The 14,251-nt window shown below is 40.5% G+C and overlaps 1 protein-coding gene across 7 annotated transcripts in view; it reads right to left on the reverse strand.

The window, feature by feature from the left end:
* PDE1C (phosphodiesterase 1C) overlaps positions 1-14,251 on the reverse strand; it is a 533,093-nt gene that overhangs the window by 275,763 nt on the left and 243,079 nt on the right. The window contains exon 1 of one of the 7 annotated variants that reach the window (XM_039524497.1): positions 4,481-5,061. The exons of the other annotated variants lie outside the window; for them this stretch is intronic. Coding sequence (XP_039380431.1) covers positions 4,481-4,581 — 101 coding nt within the window. The 5' untranslated portion in view covers positions 4,582-5,061. Of the gene's footprint in view, positions 1-4,480; positions 5,062-14,251 lie in introns of those variants that run through there. 7 annotated transcript variants of the gene reach the window in all.

Below are 14,251 nucleotides of genomic sequence, written 5' to 3' on the forward strand. Positions count from 1 at the left end.
TCCTGTTTGAAAATGAGAAGTCCTGTTTCTGTCACAAGCAGCTGTTAGGAGCCGTAAATACACACTCAGCACGTTCATCAGAAACATAGTTTCCTGAAGCCTTCTAAGCTTGTCAAACTTCACGGGACAATACTCTTCAGAAATAACAGGCACCAGAGAGAACTGCTCATCTATTAAATACATGCTCAACAAGACAAGTGCTGCATATATGCCAGCTGCATGTGGGTGCCCATTGCAAAGGCAAGACAGCTTGCTTACTATTTAACCACCTGTGGATATTTATAATGGTGCAGCGTGAGCACACGTATCGGACAGACTAAAACTGCATTGAAATAACGGTAGGCTTCTGGTTTTACCTTATAAAAGTCAGGAAATTCAGACCTGAGAATTCCATCCCTGACCTACCCTGTTGCACTTATCTATTCCCTTCCCTTGTGATACACTAACATAGAACCAAGTAAATACCTCATCAGATCAATGAGGTTCAAAAGTCAAGGATAAACTATGATTGGTGTGCCCAGCTGAGGGCTGCAGCTGGCAACTCACCAAAGACCTAACATCCGCACCTGAGTTACATTAATTGGAAATGATGGAAGGCAGCCCACAGTTTACACAGAGGAACAGCCCACAGACAAGGTACATTCATTGCTTTATCTTAATCTGAGCACAAAGATCAATATAGAGCAGCACCTACAGGAACATGAAGTCCCTGTGGACTGTTCCTCCGAAAGAAAGATGCCATTGGCCACAGGCTCCTTTCTAGGGTTCCACTTAGCACAGAGGCTCATTGTGTTCCCCTCACCACTTCCCCCATGCTTTAAAAAAAAACGAACTTTCCCTTAAGCTCCCCCTGCACCTCCTTATCTGCCACGCTTTCCCAAGCATAGATCTTCAGACCTGCGGAGAGCTCTCTGTAGGTCCGGGAACTGCAGAGGTGATGCCACAGTGGTTGCTGACTTGCTTTTCCATGGAGGAAGGACAAGAGCCACATACAATGGACAATCTCTACATGTGGATCTTGGGATGAATGGGACTGTAGTGACCGCAAGTGCCATTCATAAAGAAATCCAGAGCTATTCATAGTTCAATTCACCTTTTTTCATTATGCCAGAGACGCAAAAATGGGTCTACTTCTGTAAAAAAACATTTTGCTGGGACACACGCGTTTTGTTTTGTTTATTTTTTAAACAAAACTGGAAGAACTGTTTCTAGTGAAGATGAGTCCACCTTCTAGTAATGGTTGTTGGCACATCAGAAACATGATAACAATTTTGGCGATGCAGGCTTTTAAAGGGGAAAATTTGAAATCTCTGAACTGACATTTTGGAGGTGGAAAACAAGGTAAAAGGACAAGATTCTTGGGTGTGAAAATCCAGCAAGACAAAAACTGAATTTCATACAGCTCTGACAGTACCTCATCACAGGTAATAGCCTATTACCAGACTTTTTAAAACATGTATTAATAAACCAATGCACACAGGCTCTTTTTCAGCTGTGATATATCCAGCAAATTAATAGATATTTAGGTAAGTTATAAAACAGTCATTGTTTACCATGTAGATCTCTAATCAGAGATATATTAACAGTTTGCCAGACATAATTTATTGCCTCAGTGAGGCAATTTTTTGCGGTCTTCTACCTGAGAGAGCATTATGGCTCCATTGACTCAATATTCCTTCATATTACACAAATTTGCTGTGAGGAACCATTAGAATGTTAATATGTAGATGCCAATTAAAGAACATTGGAAGAAGTGTTACTGCATATGCCCATTTTCAAATGTTAATGGTGAAGGGATTTAGACTATACATGGACTAAAGACCAAATCCTCATGCCGTTGCCTTGGCCTAGTAGCTGGGCTGAACATTCAGCAGATACTTAGGGATAAGGACAAGGAAACTTCTCTCACACCACACAGGAGAGTTCAGCATGCTGGTTGGCTCTTACATGCCCTTTGCCCATAGAGCAGAAGACCAAATAATTCAAACTGCAGTAAATCCCCTAATCCCAAACCCTCTGTAACCTGCCCCTTAAACACTACCTCAGAGTTCTCCACAGCTTCCTGGCAGTGCACACCCTGTGCATGCCTCTCACAAAGCCTGCCTATCTTGCACAGCAGAACTGCACTAAGTACGGTCCACAGGGACCCTCACCAGGGACAGGGTTTGTCCCTTATTTAAGCAGAGTATATTCTAAGATACGGTGGTCTAAAAACAATTAATTTAAAATACAGTGTACTAGCCCCATGCCACCTTAGGCTTTGATCTTGTCAAAGCTAAGCAAGCTCAGATATGGTTAGTATTTAGCCAGACCTCCTAGGAAAATCTAGGTGGTGATTCAGTATGTTGGTCTGCCCACTGAGTCACTACTGAGTAAATAGTCCATATGGTGTTGGGGTACTGTGTGGCTGCAGGTGCTGTCTTTCCAATGAGACTGAGATGTAAAACTGAACCCTGAGCACCCGTGATCATTAATGATCCCGTGGCCCTTTTCACATGAGATGTGTCATGATCAAATTCCCAATTTGGGTAATTACACTGCCAACCTAAAATTCCTAGGGCAGTTTCAACTGGCAGTATTCTGTTTCATGTTCTGCCTTACTCTGTTTTGTAGAGTTTGTGTCTATGAAAAAGCTCCAGCATTATAAGGCTGTCTGCATTCCAGAGGTGGAAGAATAGATTCCCACATTTATCACAGCATATGGTTTATAAAGTGCTGTTCAATCTCTTGAGATGAAAGCCCTTGTATAGTTGTAAAATATATAAAATAGCCACATCTTTGCTTTGAAAATTACCCCCACACATATGGAAAAAACAAGAACACTTCTGGTGTGAAACAGTGTGTGCCAATTTTTTTCACATGCTAAACTCTCGAACATGACAAATGGAAATGGAAACACTTCTGAAGTCTTAATCAGAGTAACACAATTGGAAAGCTGAAATGTATTGTCTTACAGTGAGACATTTTACAGGAAAGCAAGGAAGGCTATCTTACAATACATTGTTTCCTACAGGAAGAGAGATCATGAAACTCACAAGATAAACGTATATTTTGTGGACGCACAGTATATAGTTCTTATGCACACACAAGGCGAGTATACTAGCAGAGCGCACATAACGTACATAACACAGCATGATGCTGATCATTGTGCATCTGTGATAACTTCTTTGAAGTCAATGCAGGTACCCAATTTGCAAGGGTGTAAAATGAGATTAGAATCTGTTTGTCAGACTTCTATTGAACAACAATGCTCTGGAAGATTTAGGCACAGATTTGAACATCAGGTGTAGTCTGAATCAGAATGCAGCTATTATTACATTTAGCCATAAATTCATGAACTAGTAATTATACAACATGGTGCAGAGACTTGAAAATGAGAGGTTTGGTTCTGTATAGCTATTCTATTTGGAATGGTTACGAGACAGCTGTCATCTAGTTTGATTTAGCTTCTTCATAAAACAGGCTTTCTGGAGTGAAGCCTTGAGAGAAATACATATTCATGTACAACTTCTAAGCCATTAAAACTCTTACAGAAGTACTGGATGTTATTTATAAAATATGACATCATGGCACACACAAAATATTGCTAACTTGGACTCTTAAGTTTTTAGTTGTTAGCCTACTTCATATACGTTTCTTTGGCCCTCTCCTCAGAGGGAAGAAATTTATAATTCCAACATGTGAGGATGAAAAGAAAATCATTTCTGAACATCTGGACAGATGCAGCTTATTATGGTAACTTTTTTAGGCTTCATCAGAAACTGAGGAGCCAGTAAGTTGTATGCACTTTAATACATACAAGGAGGACCAAAGATCCTGTCTATATAACCACTCTGGATTGTCTAATTTTACTTCTGATCCATCACAGCACCTTTCTTTAGTGAACATACCTCTTCTGTGCTTACCACAGATGTATAAATTAATAAACACAATCTGACCTGCATGTATGAATCTTAATAAAAGAACATGGATTTCCTGCCATTATAACTGCTACTAGAAATGTTTTCAAACTGCACCTTCTTCCCCATTTGTTTATATTAACCTGTTTAGTTCTGGAACTGGTGTACAAACAGCAAAAAGAATGTCTTCTTAATCTATCTATGTTTATCAACAACCTTAAAATGCCTAGGCTTTGAATTAAGTGTCACTTTGTGTATACTGAAGCTATTCTACTATAGCAAGCAAAATAATTAATATCTTGATAACTGTTATTTACAATGCCTCTTCTAATGACACTTCAGCACCCTCATTGGGAAACGTTAGTTCTGTAGAAACCAGGTTCAGCGCATTTAAGGGAGCAAACTGTTCTTTTGTGATAAGTAAGTGCAAGTCACTGTATTTACAGAGAGCAGGTGTGGAAACTCTTGGGTTATTTTAAAGGTACACAAATGAAATGAACTATAAACTGTCACAATAATTATTTTACAACAATGGTAGGAAATAGAGAGAAGGAAGAGGGATAAGAAAGAGTACTACTTACAATCCTCGCAGACGAAGCCAGATTTTCTCGATTTGTTCCGGCTGTAGATATTTCAGAGAGTTGCTCTCAAATTCTTCAATTTCCTTAGTTGGTGACTCCATAGCTGCAGGTTATCACTTTGGTTAAAGCTCAGAGAGTAGGACACCACCCCCCACACATGCACACACTCCACCTTTAACAGTGACCAGGAGCAGCAAGCATTTTTACAAACACTTCCCCCACACACATATACACCTCTCCCTTCGATTAGAGGAAGTGTGTGTAGACAGCAAGAACTCCAGGTGTACACTGAGGGTAGCTGTGGCAATATGCCATGGTCCTGAGTCTGATGGAGGGGATTAGAGGCTGATCTCCAGATTGAAAGCCATCACAGATTTTTTTACAATAAGCCAAGGATACAATCAGTAATGCCAGCTGAACGATCTTTAGCAAGGAGGGGCGGGGGAACTCTTGCTGACAATTGAGCTGTCTGATGAAAGACTGGGGAGTATTGGCAGTTGTACAGTTCCTGATTCTCTGCTTCCCTATTCGCTGGACCCTGTGTGTCCTCACTCCACCATGCTGTGAAAGGCAGCCCTCATTCCCTCCAGTGCTGGTCCTCCCTCTCCTTCTCTTTCATTTCAGTCTCATCCCCTCCCTTGTTTTCTTCCACTTACCAGCAGCTCTGCTGACAGACAAGAAAACTGACAACTGAGGAAAAAGTCGTCTGTCAGCATAGCCCGGGCAATGTTTCTCTCTCTCTCTCTCTCTCTCACACACACACAGAGGCATGCAGAGTGAGAGAGCAGTCAGCTGGAGAAAGGTTGGCTGTAACGAAAGGGAATGAAAATTAAAGGAAGTAAATTGCACAACTCACTTCTGAGTGCAGCCAGCGGGCTTTCATGAGCGAGCAATAGGACGAACACGCAGCAGGGCTTCAACTTGGGCAAAATTAATTGAAAATAAATAAATAAAGCCAGTAACCAAGGAACAAAACCAGAGGACAAGGGAAGTCCTTCGCTGAAGATATATCAAGTCCAGTGCAAACATTAATAATAAACATGTCTCCCCTCCAGTAATGTAAGCAACAATAACTAGTACTGGTACATAAACAACAATATTTATATGAACCAAAATAACCTTATCATAATCCAAACAGTAACTATTCTAACTTTCACCAAGAGAAGCAATATTAGCCAGTTCTGAAGTCTCCACCAATGTATCTATGTTTGCATTTTTCATTCTGTTTATTTGACATGTGCAGCTGGAGTAGGGTGAAAATTATTTTTAAAACTTTGCACCATCAGACTCAGCATGTTGTGTCACATATTGCAGCCGCTGTCTGGTGTCCTTTGAGAAACCAACCCTACAGTGGGTGAAAAAGCAACCTCTGAAAATCCGTTTGCTGACTATGCCTCTCAATTACAGCTGTACAAATCTATCAGTTACCCTAAGTAATTTGTGGCATGAAACATGATCTATTCACTAATGAGCCCAATTCTAAAAACTCTTGTTCACATGAGTAGCCCTTCCTTGTCATGCAACTAATTCCATTGTCTTCCATCAAACCCCATCTGAGCAGAGTAACATTTGGCTTTCCTTCCTGGGCCCATATCCTGTTATCTGATATGAAAGGACAGATTCTTATACCTATATGGAGTCCCACTGGAGTCAGTGGAATTCAGCATAGTTGTAGGGGTCTGTAGGGTGCATGATTCATGGTATGAATTTGATTTGTTTCGCTATTAATTTTGCAAATTGCATGCCCCACTTCTATATATTCAAGACTGCTTTTCATATTTAGGAATACTGAAGAAGAACATTCACTAAGGTAAAGGGAAGTTTTCACCAGTTAAAAAAAAGTCAATAAATAAAAAGGTTTGAGATGAAACCACAAAATGTTTTGCTTTCTTTCAAAATAGCAAAAATGTGATAGTGTCATTTTAAATACAATGATATTCTTCCTCTCATCCCCACACACTCAGCTCTGTTCTCTAGAAATAAATCCAAGTAAATTAATTGCAAGCCTTTGTCTTATTAGACTTTTAACTACATGAATGCAGCATGGTCTAGGGGACAGAGCACAGGACTGGGAGTCAGACTTTGGTTCTATTCCCTGTTCTGCCTCTGGCCTAATGGATGACCTTGGGCAAGTCACTTCTCCGCCTTATGCTCAGTTTCCCCATCTGTAAAATGGGCATAATGATGCCGGCTTCCTTTGTAAACATTAAGATCTGCTGGTGAACAGTGCTACATATTGTTACTACTTTCTTTTACCCATCACCTGTCCAATGTGTGTGCTGTACCTTTGAACATTGGGCCCTTTGTAGATTTAATTTCAAAGTGCAGAGTGCATAATTTAAGGCAGTCATGTATACATTTTGGTGCTCAATTAGTAGACACATTCGCATTTTGCTATAAGAATCCTATTTGCACAGGTCTCCCAGGTGCTGGCTCCTGAGGCTTTGCAGAAACAAAGACAAATGCAGGCACAGAGAGTTAAACTCACGTAGACAAAAGTATCTGGGGGCATATAATCTACAGTATCATTTCCTAAGATGCTTGGAAGACCAAAAGTCCCTGTCCCCACAGCTTTCTGTACTTTATGCTTTTTTAAAATTACTTTTCATTTTATTGAAAGAGCTTTAGGGTTACATTTGCTCACTTCAGCTTTATAGAAGAACCCCATATTAAGTTCCATTTACTACAAAGTATCATCACCTGAACAGTGAAGCATAACCATGGAGCCATCAACCATCCACCCTACAGAGAAGTATTTTTCTTTAAGTAAGAGGAATATTAATTTCAATTTAGGAATAATATATACATCAAAACTTACCTCTTAAGAGCAATAACATGGTACGATAAGATGTGTGGCTAAGGGATCTTATACATCTACCTCAGGTACAAGACAGGTCAGAAAAATTTCTAAAGGAACCGACAGAGCATCTACTTTAAACCCCTGACCTTTAATTATTTCCCATGCAAATGATATCCTAAAACACATTATAGTACAGATATGAACAGCAGAGGAACAGAGAAAGAGATAGGTCAGGAAGAAAGCAAAAAAATATCATCCTCAGCTGAGATTTAAAATGATGTGGAGAGAGAGATACAGATGAGAGGTATAGGAATGTTGCTCCAGATGTCAAAAGCTGCACAGAAGGTGGCCCTAGCATGGGGGCCAAGATTTTGAGGAGAGACATACAGAAGGAAGATATGAGATAAATCGAAGACTGTAGAGTACCATTTAAAGTTGGAGGCCCCATAGATTTGTCCCTTCCCTCCCCCCCACTCCTCCCTCCTTGTCTCTCAGATGCTTCCCCAGCACCAGCATGACGACCCCCCCCGGCCTGTGAGCCCGCACACCCACCCCCTCCAAATTTGAGTGAGTGGTGTTGCAACCTGGCATGAGGTGTCACACCGCTGTTCAGGTGGTGCCCCCAATCGCTCCACAGCCTGTGAGACAAATAGAGAAAGCAGGGAAGAGTAGAAAGAGAGATGAGCCCTATGTAGCTGGCTGGGGCATGTCCACGCAGGTTAAGGACTAGGGCGATTTTGAATTGGATCCTATTGTGAATGGTAATATTGGGTTGCTCTTAATTTTCGGCTACCTTGCACCTCAGTGGATGGAGTGCTGGATAATGAGGCCAATGGAGTATTGTTTCAGTACATTTTTATCTTTGGAGGTCTTTAAGATTATAACTCTTTAGTGCAGGGACTGTGTCTTCCTATATGGCTGAATTGCATGGGTTCTATTGCAATAATAATATTAAGGGTACAAAAACTAGGGGCAGCTGTAGGGTCCAAATGAGAAATCCTTTCTGAGGCAAAAATCCCGCTGAAGTCAAACGAGGTTTTCACTATGAAGGGAATTGAGTATTAGATTGAAAGGGAGTTGCAAGACCCATGATAAGAAGTAGCGAAGGAAGAGATGAGCATTTCGGCAGAGGAAGAATTAAAGCAAAGGTACCAACAGGCAATGGTACACAGACGTGATATGCAGATACCTGAGATGAGGGAGGAAAAGTACAATGTGGAGTGATGCCAGCATTACAGGCTGTGGGGGGCAATGGAAGGTCTGAGACAAGAGACAGAGAGGAGCTGGGAATGTGTTCGAGGATGCAGCTCTTGCCAAAGAGAAACACTTCTGCATTTGAGACATTTAGCTGAAGGAAGTTGAGACTAAAGGCACAAAGTTTATCTGCTTGACACAGAGGTGGTGAGCAGGAAAGCATCGCTGAAGATGCAGCAGCTGGTAAGGTGGCTTTCTGCCCCCATTTGATTTAGTGCAGTAGCATGTAACTTAGGATCAGGGAGCAGGCCCCTGGTGTGACTGTAGAGAGGAGCACAACTCAGTTAAAGTAAATAAAGCTACTAGCAGGAGGATCTAGCATTCTCTGTTTGTATTTTCCCTCCTTGGTTAGTGTTTGGTACGGAAGTTCAAGTACGGAAGAATCCTAAGAAAAATAGACCCTACATGATTATAAAACAAAATATTTTTTCTGTGCATACCTTAAAAAAGCAATCACCTAAAATATGAGATAGCTTGTCCTTTCTCCCCCTGTAATATGAAAAGATAAAACTACTAATAAAGTGCAGCACGGAATTGCAGTAAGCAGGGGACTGGAAGTCAGAATCCTTAGTTATTCTGGCAAACTTCCAATTCCATTAGGTTTCAGTACATTCTATGGAGGTATTTATATCTCACAGCAAGTGATTAGCACTTCACACAATCAGACCCTGTGTAGCCTTGGTCAAGTCGCTTAACCTGTGTGTCTCAGCTTGCCCATCTGTATAATGGAATGAATAAGACTTAACCATTAAATACAAAGCTTGTGCAAGGTGAAATACTTTTCCACAAAAAGAGTATAATTGCATTTATTTTTTTACAGAGGAGGAAATAATTAAAACAAAATCCTGCTAGCCACAGAAATGCTCCAGGGGATGGGAGGTGGAACCTTTTCTACTATTAATCTAAAGCAGTTGTGCACAAATTGCAATTCATTGATAACTGGTGGTCTGTGGAGCAATTGCTGGTGAGCTGAACAGGCTAGCTGGTTCAATTATGCAGGCTCTTCATGTTTCGTGATGTTAAATTGTATCAGCAACACTTAAAGATACATTACATTTTTTTTCCTGTTACTAATTCAGCAACTGCTGTAGTTGCCACAGGGATGTTATGCCACCGTGAATGGGAGGGAAAGCTTCCACATGAAAATCTTTCCCTGCAGTGTGAACTTTTATTAACAGTAATCTTGTAATTGTGGCGCATGGAAGAGCACGTTCCATCTGTGAGGCTTCTGTAGGCTCAGCCAGCAGTTAGGTGCTCTAGGGCTGCAGCCTGCAAACCTGGAGGACTCGGATGTAGGCTTTTGGGATACCATGAAAGTTGCATAAGCAGCAAATCATGCCAAGATATTAGGTGGCTAGGGGTGCAAGGAAACTCTTCTAAAAAGCCAAGAGAAGAAAGAAAAGGGTGGTTTATATTGGACTTCTTACCATGAGACAGAAAAACAGTGAAATGGAATGTGAAAATATTTATTTATTTACAGAGTTTCAGTTCTCAGGGTGCAAGCATGACTGCGAAGCATTAGGAACCTTCAGTTCTAACCTTTATGCACTTCAGCATTCATTCAGATCTGAACTATGTCCAAACCCCAATCTTATGTCAACGACGAGCTATCCATGATCCACGAGGTCTCACAAGGGAGGCAGAAGGAAGTGGGGTTGAGATGGAACACACCTAGGGAAAACGTAGGTGTTGCAGGAAGCAGCAGTGTTAACAATTCCACAGGTGGCTCTCTTTTCTCTAAGACAGTACTGGCCAACATAATTATATGCTGTTGGAGACACTGTTTTTCAGAGGAGACATAAAACTGAGGCTTAACCTCTTGACATTATTCAAAATCTCATGGCAATTTTCCTCAAGAGTAGAGGTATTAACGCGGGGATCATGGGCAAAATCTATCTAAACTCTTCCTGCAATTTCCCTTGGATATAATAATCTTCTTCACTTCTGTTTTAAAGAGTTGCTATGCACTATTAAATAGCTGTTGTGTCAAATGGGAAGCTGCATTTCAGTGGTGGGTGGTATAATTACTATATAAAATATCTGTCTGTTTATAAATCACTAGGGGAAACTTCAGAGCACACTTAACTGAAAGATATTATTACAACTACTTGCGCTTAAGTTCGGTGCTTCTTTCTTCCTTGCTTTCTTAAGTAAGCTGTTACCCTGTCAAATTGCACCATATACATAGCATATGCTTAGCTTTGTAGGAAATTCAAAGACAATGATTATGGTTGTAAACATTATGAACCTTTTCTAAAAAAAAATCCAATATTAACATAACCTCTAACCTGCTTTATCTTCATACTGATATACAGTGTGCAGGAGTAACCTCCAACTGAATGACGTTTATGGGCTGAGTAAAGGGGAAGCTTTCTTTAGCTCACTGAAGCAAGATGGTGCATGAGATGTAAGAGGGTCCAAGTTCCAAGCCAGGTCCATGGCAGCATGTAAGTTGCAAAAATACAGTCACAAGTTCAGCCACAAGATGGAGAATTATACCAACGGGTTATGTTCATGTGGAGTGTCTGACCATCATTTGGCAGATGCAGCAAAAATTGACCTACTGGTATTTCTTACTTACCTTCAGAAAGGATTAGTGCTCAGTCAAATAAAACCTCATGTGAACTCTGAAGTACACTACACGACAAATTTTCAGCAAGGCTTTGGAGGGTGCATATTATGGGTCCTAACAGTTGGGTGTGCACTGCAGTGCACTTCTATGGTGGCTGCAATGCTGCACGGGCTCCAACCAACTATGCTGTACCTGTGCACACACATGCAGTCACTCAGGAGAGTGTGACATTCAGCATGAGGACTCAAAGCGATTCAGTACATTTGCTTCGGCCTCCGAACAAGATAGAGACACGTGAACAGAATTACATGCACTTGATTCAGCCCCTATCACTGGGTGGAAAAGAAACAATCTTCACAGAAATTGTAAACATTGTTGAAAGTAAAAAACTGAAATGATAGTTCAGATATCTAAGGTACAGTTTAATCGAGAAGATCATGGATAGCAGATATCTGATAAACTGTCTCTCATGAAATGAAGACTGATTAAAGTTATCAGTTACAGCAGTGTGAATGGATGCTGTTGTCAGTGGATTTACACAGGCATAATGCAGGCCCATGGTCTCAAATCTCTGTTCTAATTCCAAATTCTATGAGTTTATTAAAACTAGATGAATTTACCAAAAACCATTCCTGCATCTAATGCAAAAACTAACCCGTTAACTATCCTGCACTGACATCAGAACCCATGGGATTATAACCCCTGTAAAAGCTGAGCTTTAAGAAAAGGTCAATTCCATTCTGTCATGTACGGAGACAGCAAAATACTCAAGCTACAGTACCACCATTTCTTTCATAGCCCATGAGACTTTATAAAGATGTGCAGCAAAAAACAAATATGTAACAGGTAGAGCTAGCTGAAAAAATATTTCTCTCTCTGCAGAAAATTTCAACTTTTCAGCAAAAAAATCAAAAGCCAAAAATTTTTGACCAAAAAAATGTTGCCCAAAAACTGGTGGTTTAAAACTGAAAATTTTGATTCAGAAATGCTACTCTGGTGCCTCCTGGGAATTGTAGTTCAAGTACCTCATGCCTTCATTCTCCTCTCTGAGCTAGGCACTGTGGCCAGACTATATCTCCCATGATGCACCATGGTTTCCTCTCTATCTGAGGCACAGTGATGCATCATAAGAGTTCCTAGTGCAGTCCCATCATGGGAAATGACAATCAGCCACAGAACCTCGCATATAGGTTTTTTAATGAAAAGTCCAAATCTTCAGCAGAATGCAGATGCTTGTGAAAAATCGTGTTTAATCAAAAACTCAATTTTTGGCCAAAAGTCAGTTTTGATGAAAATTTTCAAACAGTCCTAGCAACAGGTTGTCTGTCAAATTCCATTGAGTAGTAGTTTCATCAAGGCTGGTCTGCTTTGACGTCTGACCTGGCTGAGCCTTACTTGCTCAACTCCATTGAAACCAGATTTAGAAGAAGTCTCTGCTCAGATCCTTCTTCATTCCAATAACTACTGTGATACTCATCAAAAACTAAATTTCCAGGAAGATGACACTTATATTGTTATTATAAACTCACATCACTGCATCAACTCCATGAGAATCTTCATAAATGAAGATTCAGATTCATTCACAGTAATGGCACTTTGATGCATTACAAAAAGCACTGTCAATCTGAAGAGCACTTTGAAAAGCCTATTTTAGGGAGGCTTAAAAATTATTTTACTATGCATGGACATAGAAGGAAGGCGGGATGATAGAGAGCTGATGGCTAGGGAAAAGGGAGCTTTACAAAATCCTCAGACAATGAAAACTTAGCGGAGCCTGATGGTTGGAATTGGTGCTATGAAGCATCATTACAGTAAGTAGGTGAAATTCGAGGGGTAAACAAATGGAATTAATTAAATAAACTTACTTGTCATTAGAAAGGAGAGTTAAATAAAAAAAACTCCCTGAGCGTTAGCTTATTTTTTTTCCTAAGCAAACACTTCATGAAGTTCCAGTCAAACTATTTTCTGAGGCTCTGAAATATTTGGAGAACTTTCTTGCAATATTTCCAGCTGGAAGCAGAAGAGCTAGAAATCCTCTGTCTCATGAAACAGACTGTTCTCACAGACTTTTCAGACAGAAGAGTTGGATGAATATCTGAACTTATCCAAAATGAAGTCCAGCTCAGACTGTTCAAGGTTCACTTACCACTAATTATATTAACTGAGAACTGGGGGTGTGGATGTCCTTGCCTGTTTGCATGTTACCAGTACATCCAAATCACTCATCATTACACAGACTGATGCTGCCCCCTACACCAGAAATGTACTCTGCTCGATCCTATGTTTGTCATACAAATAACAAATAATCATTCAAATCGTCTCTTTGTTAAACTAAATAGATTGAGCTCCTTGAGTCTATCACTATGAGGTAAGTTTTCTGACCCTTTCATCATTCTTGTGGCTCTGCTCTGGCCTCTCTCCAGTTTATCAACACCCTTCTTGAATTGCAGACACCAGAATGGGACACAGTATTCCAGCAGCAGTCACACCAGTGCCAAATACAGAGGTAAAATAACCTTTTTACTCGTACTCGAGATTCCCCAGTTTATGTATCCCAGGATCACAGCACTACACTAGGAGCTTATGCTCAGCTGATTATCCACCACAAACCCCAAATCTTTTTCGGAGTCACTGCTTCCCAGAATTGAGTCCGCCATCCTGAAAGTATGGCCTATGTTCTTTGCTCCTAGAGGTATAGATTTACATTCAGCCACATTAAAATCCATATTGTTTGCTTGCACCCTGTTTACCAAGCAATCCTGATTGTTCTGAATCAGTGACCAGTCCTCTTCATTATTTACCACACCCCCAATTTGTGTGTCCACTTCAAACTTCTTTAGTGATGATTTTATGTTTTCTTCCAGGTCATTAATAAAAATGTTTAATAGTGTAGGGACAAGAACCAGTCCCTGCAAGACCCTACAAGGAACACACGTGTTCAATGATGAGTCCACATTTACAATTACATTTTGAGAGCTCTCAGTTGGCCAGCTTTAATCTATTTTAATACATACCACTTGTCAGTCATCAATATATGCTAGAAAATGAGAGGGTATGAAAATCATTTCTAAACCAGACCTCAATCTTCACCTTGCCTCATTCCCTGTACAGCAGACAGCATCCCTCATAGGCCTATCTCATTCCC

The sequence above is a fragment of the Mauremys reevesii genome, linkage group 2 (genome assembly GCF_016161935.1).
Source record: "Mauremys reevesii isolate NIE-2019 linkage group 2, ASM1616193v1, whole genome shotgun sequence".
NCBI lineage: Eukaryota > Metazoa > Chordata > Testudines > Geoemydidae > Mauremys > Mauremys reevesii.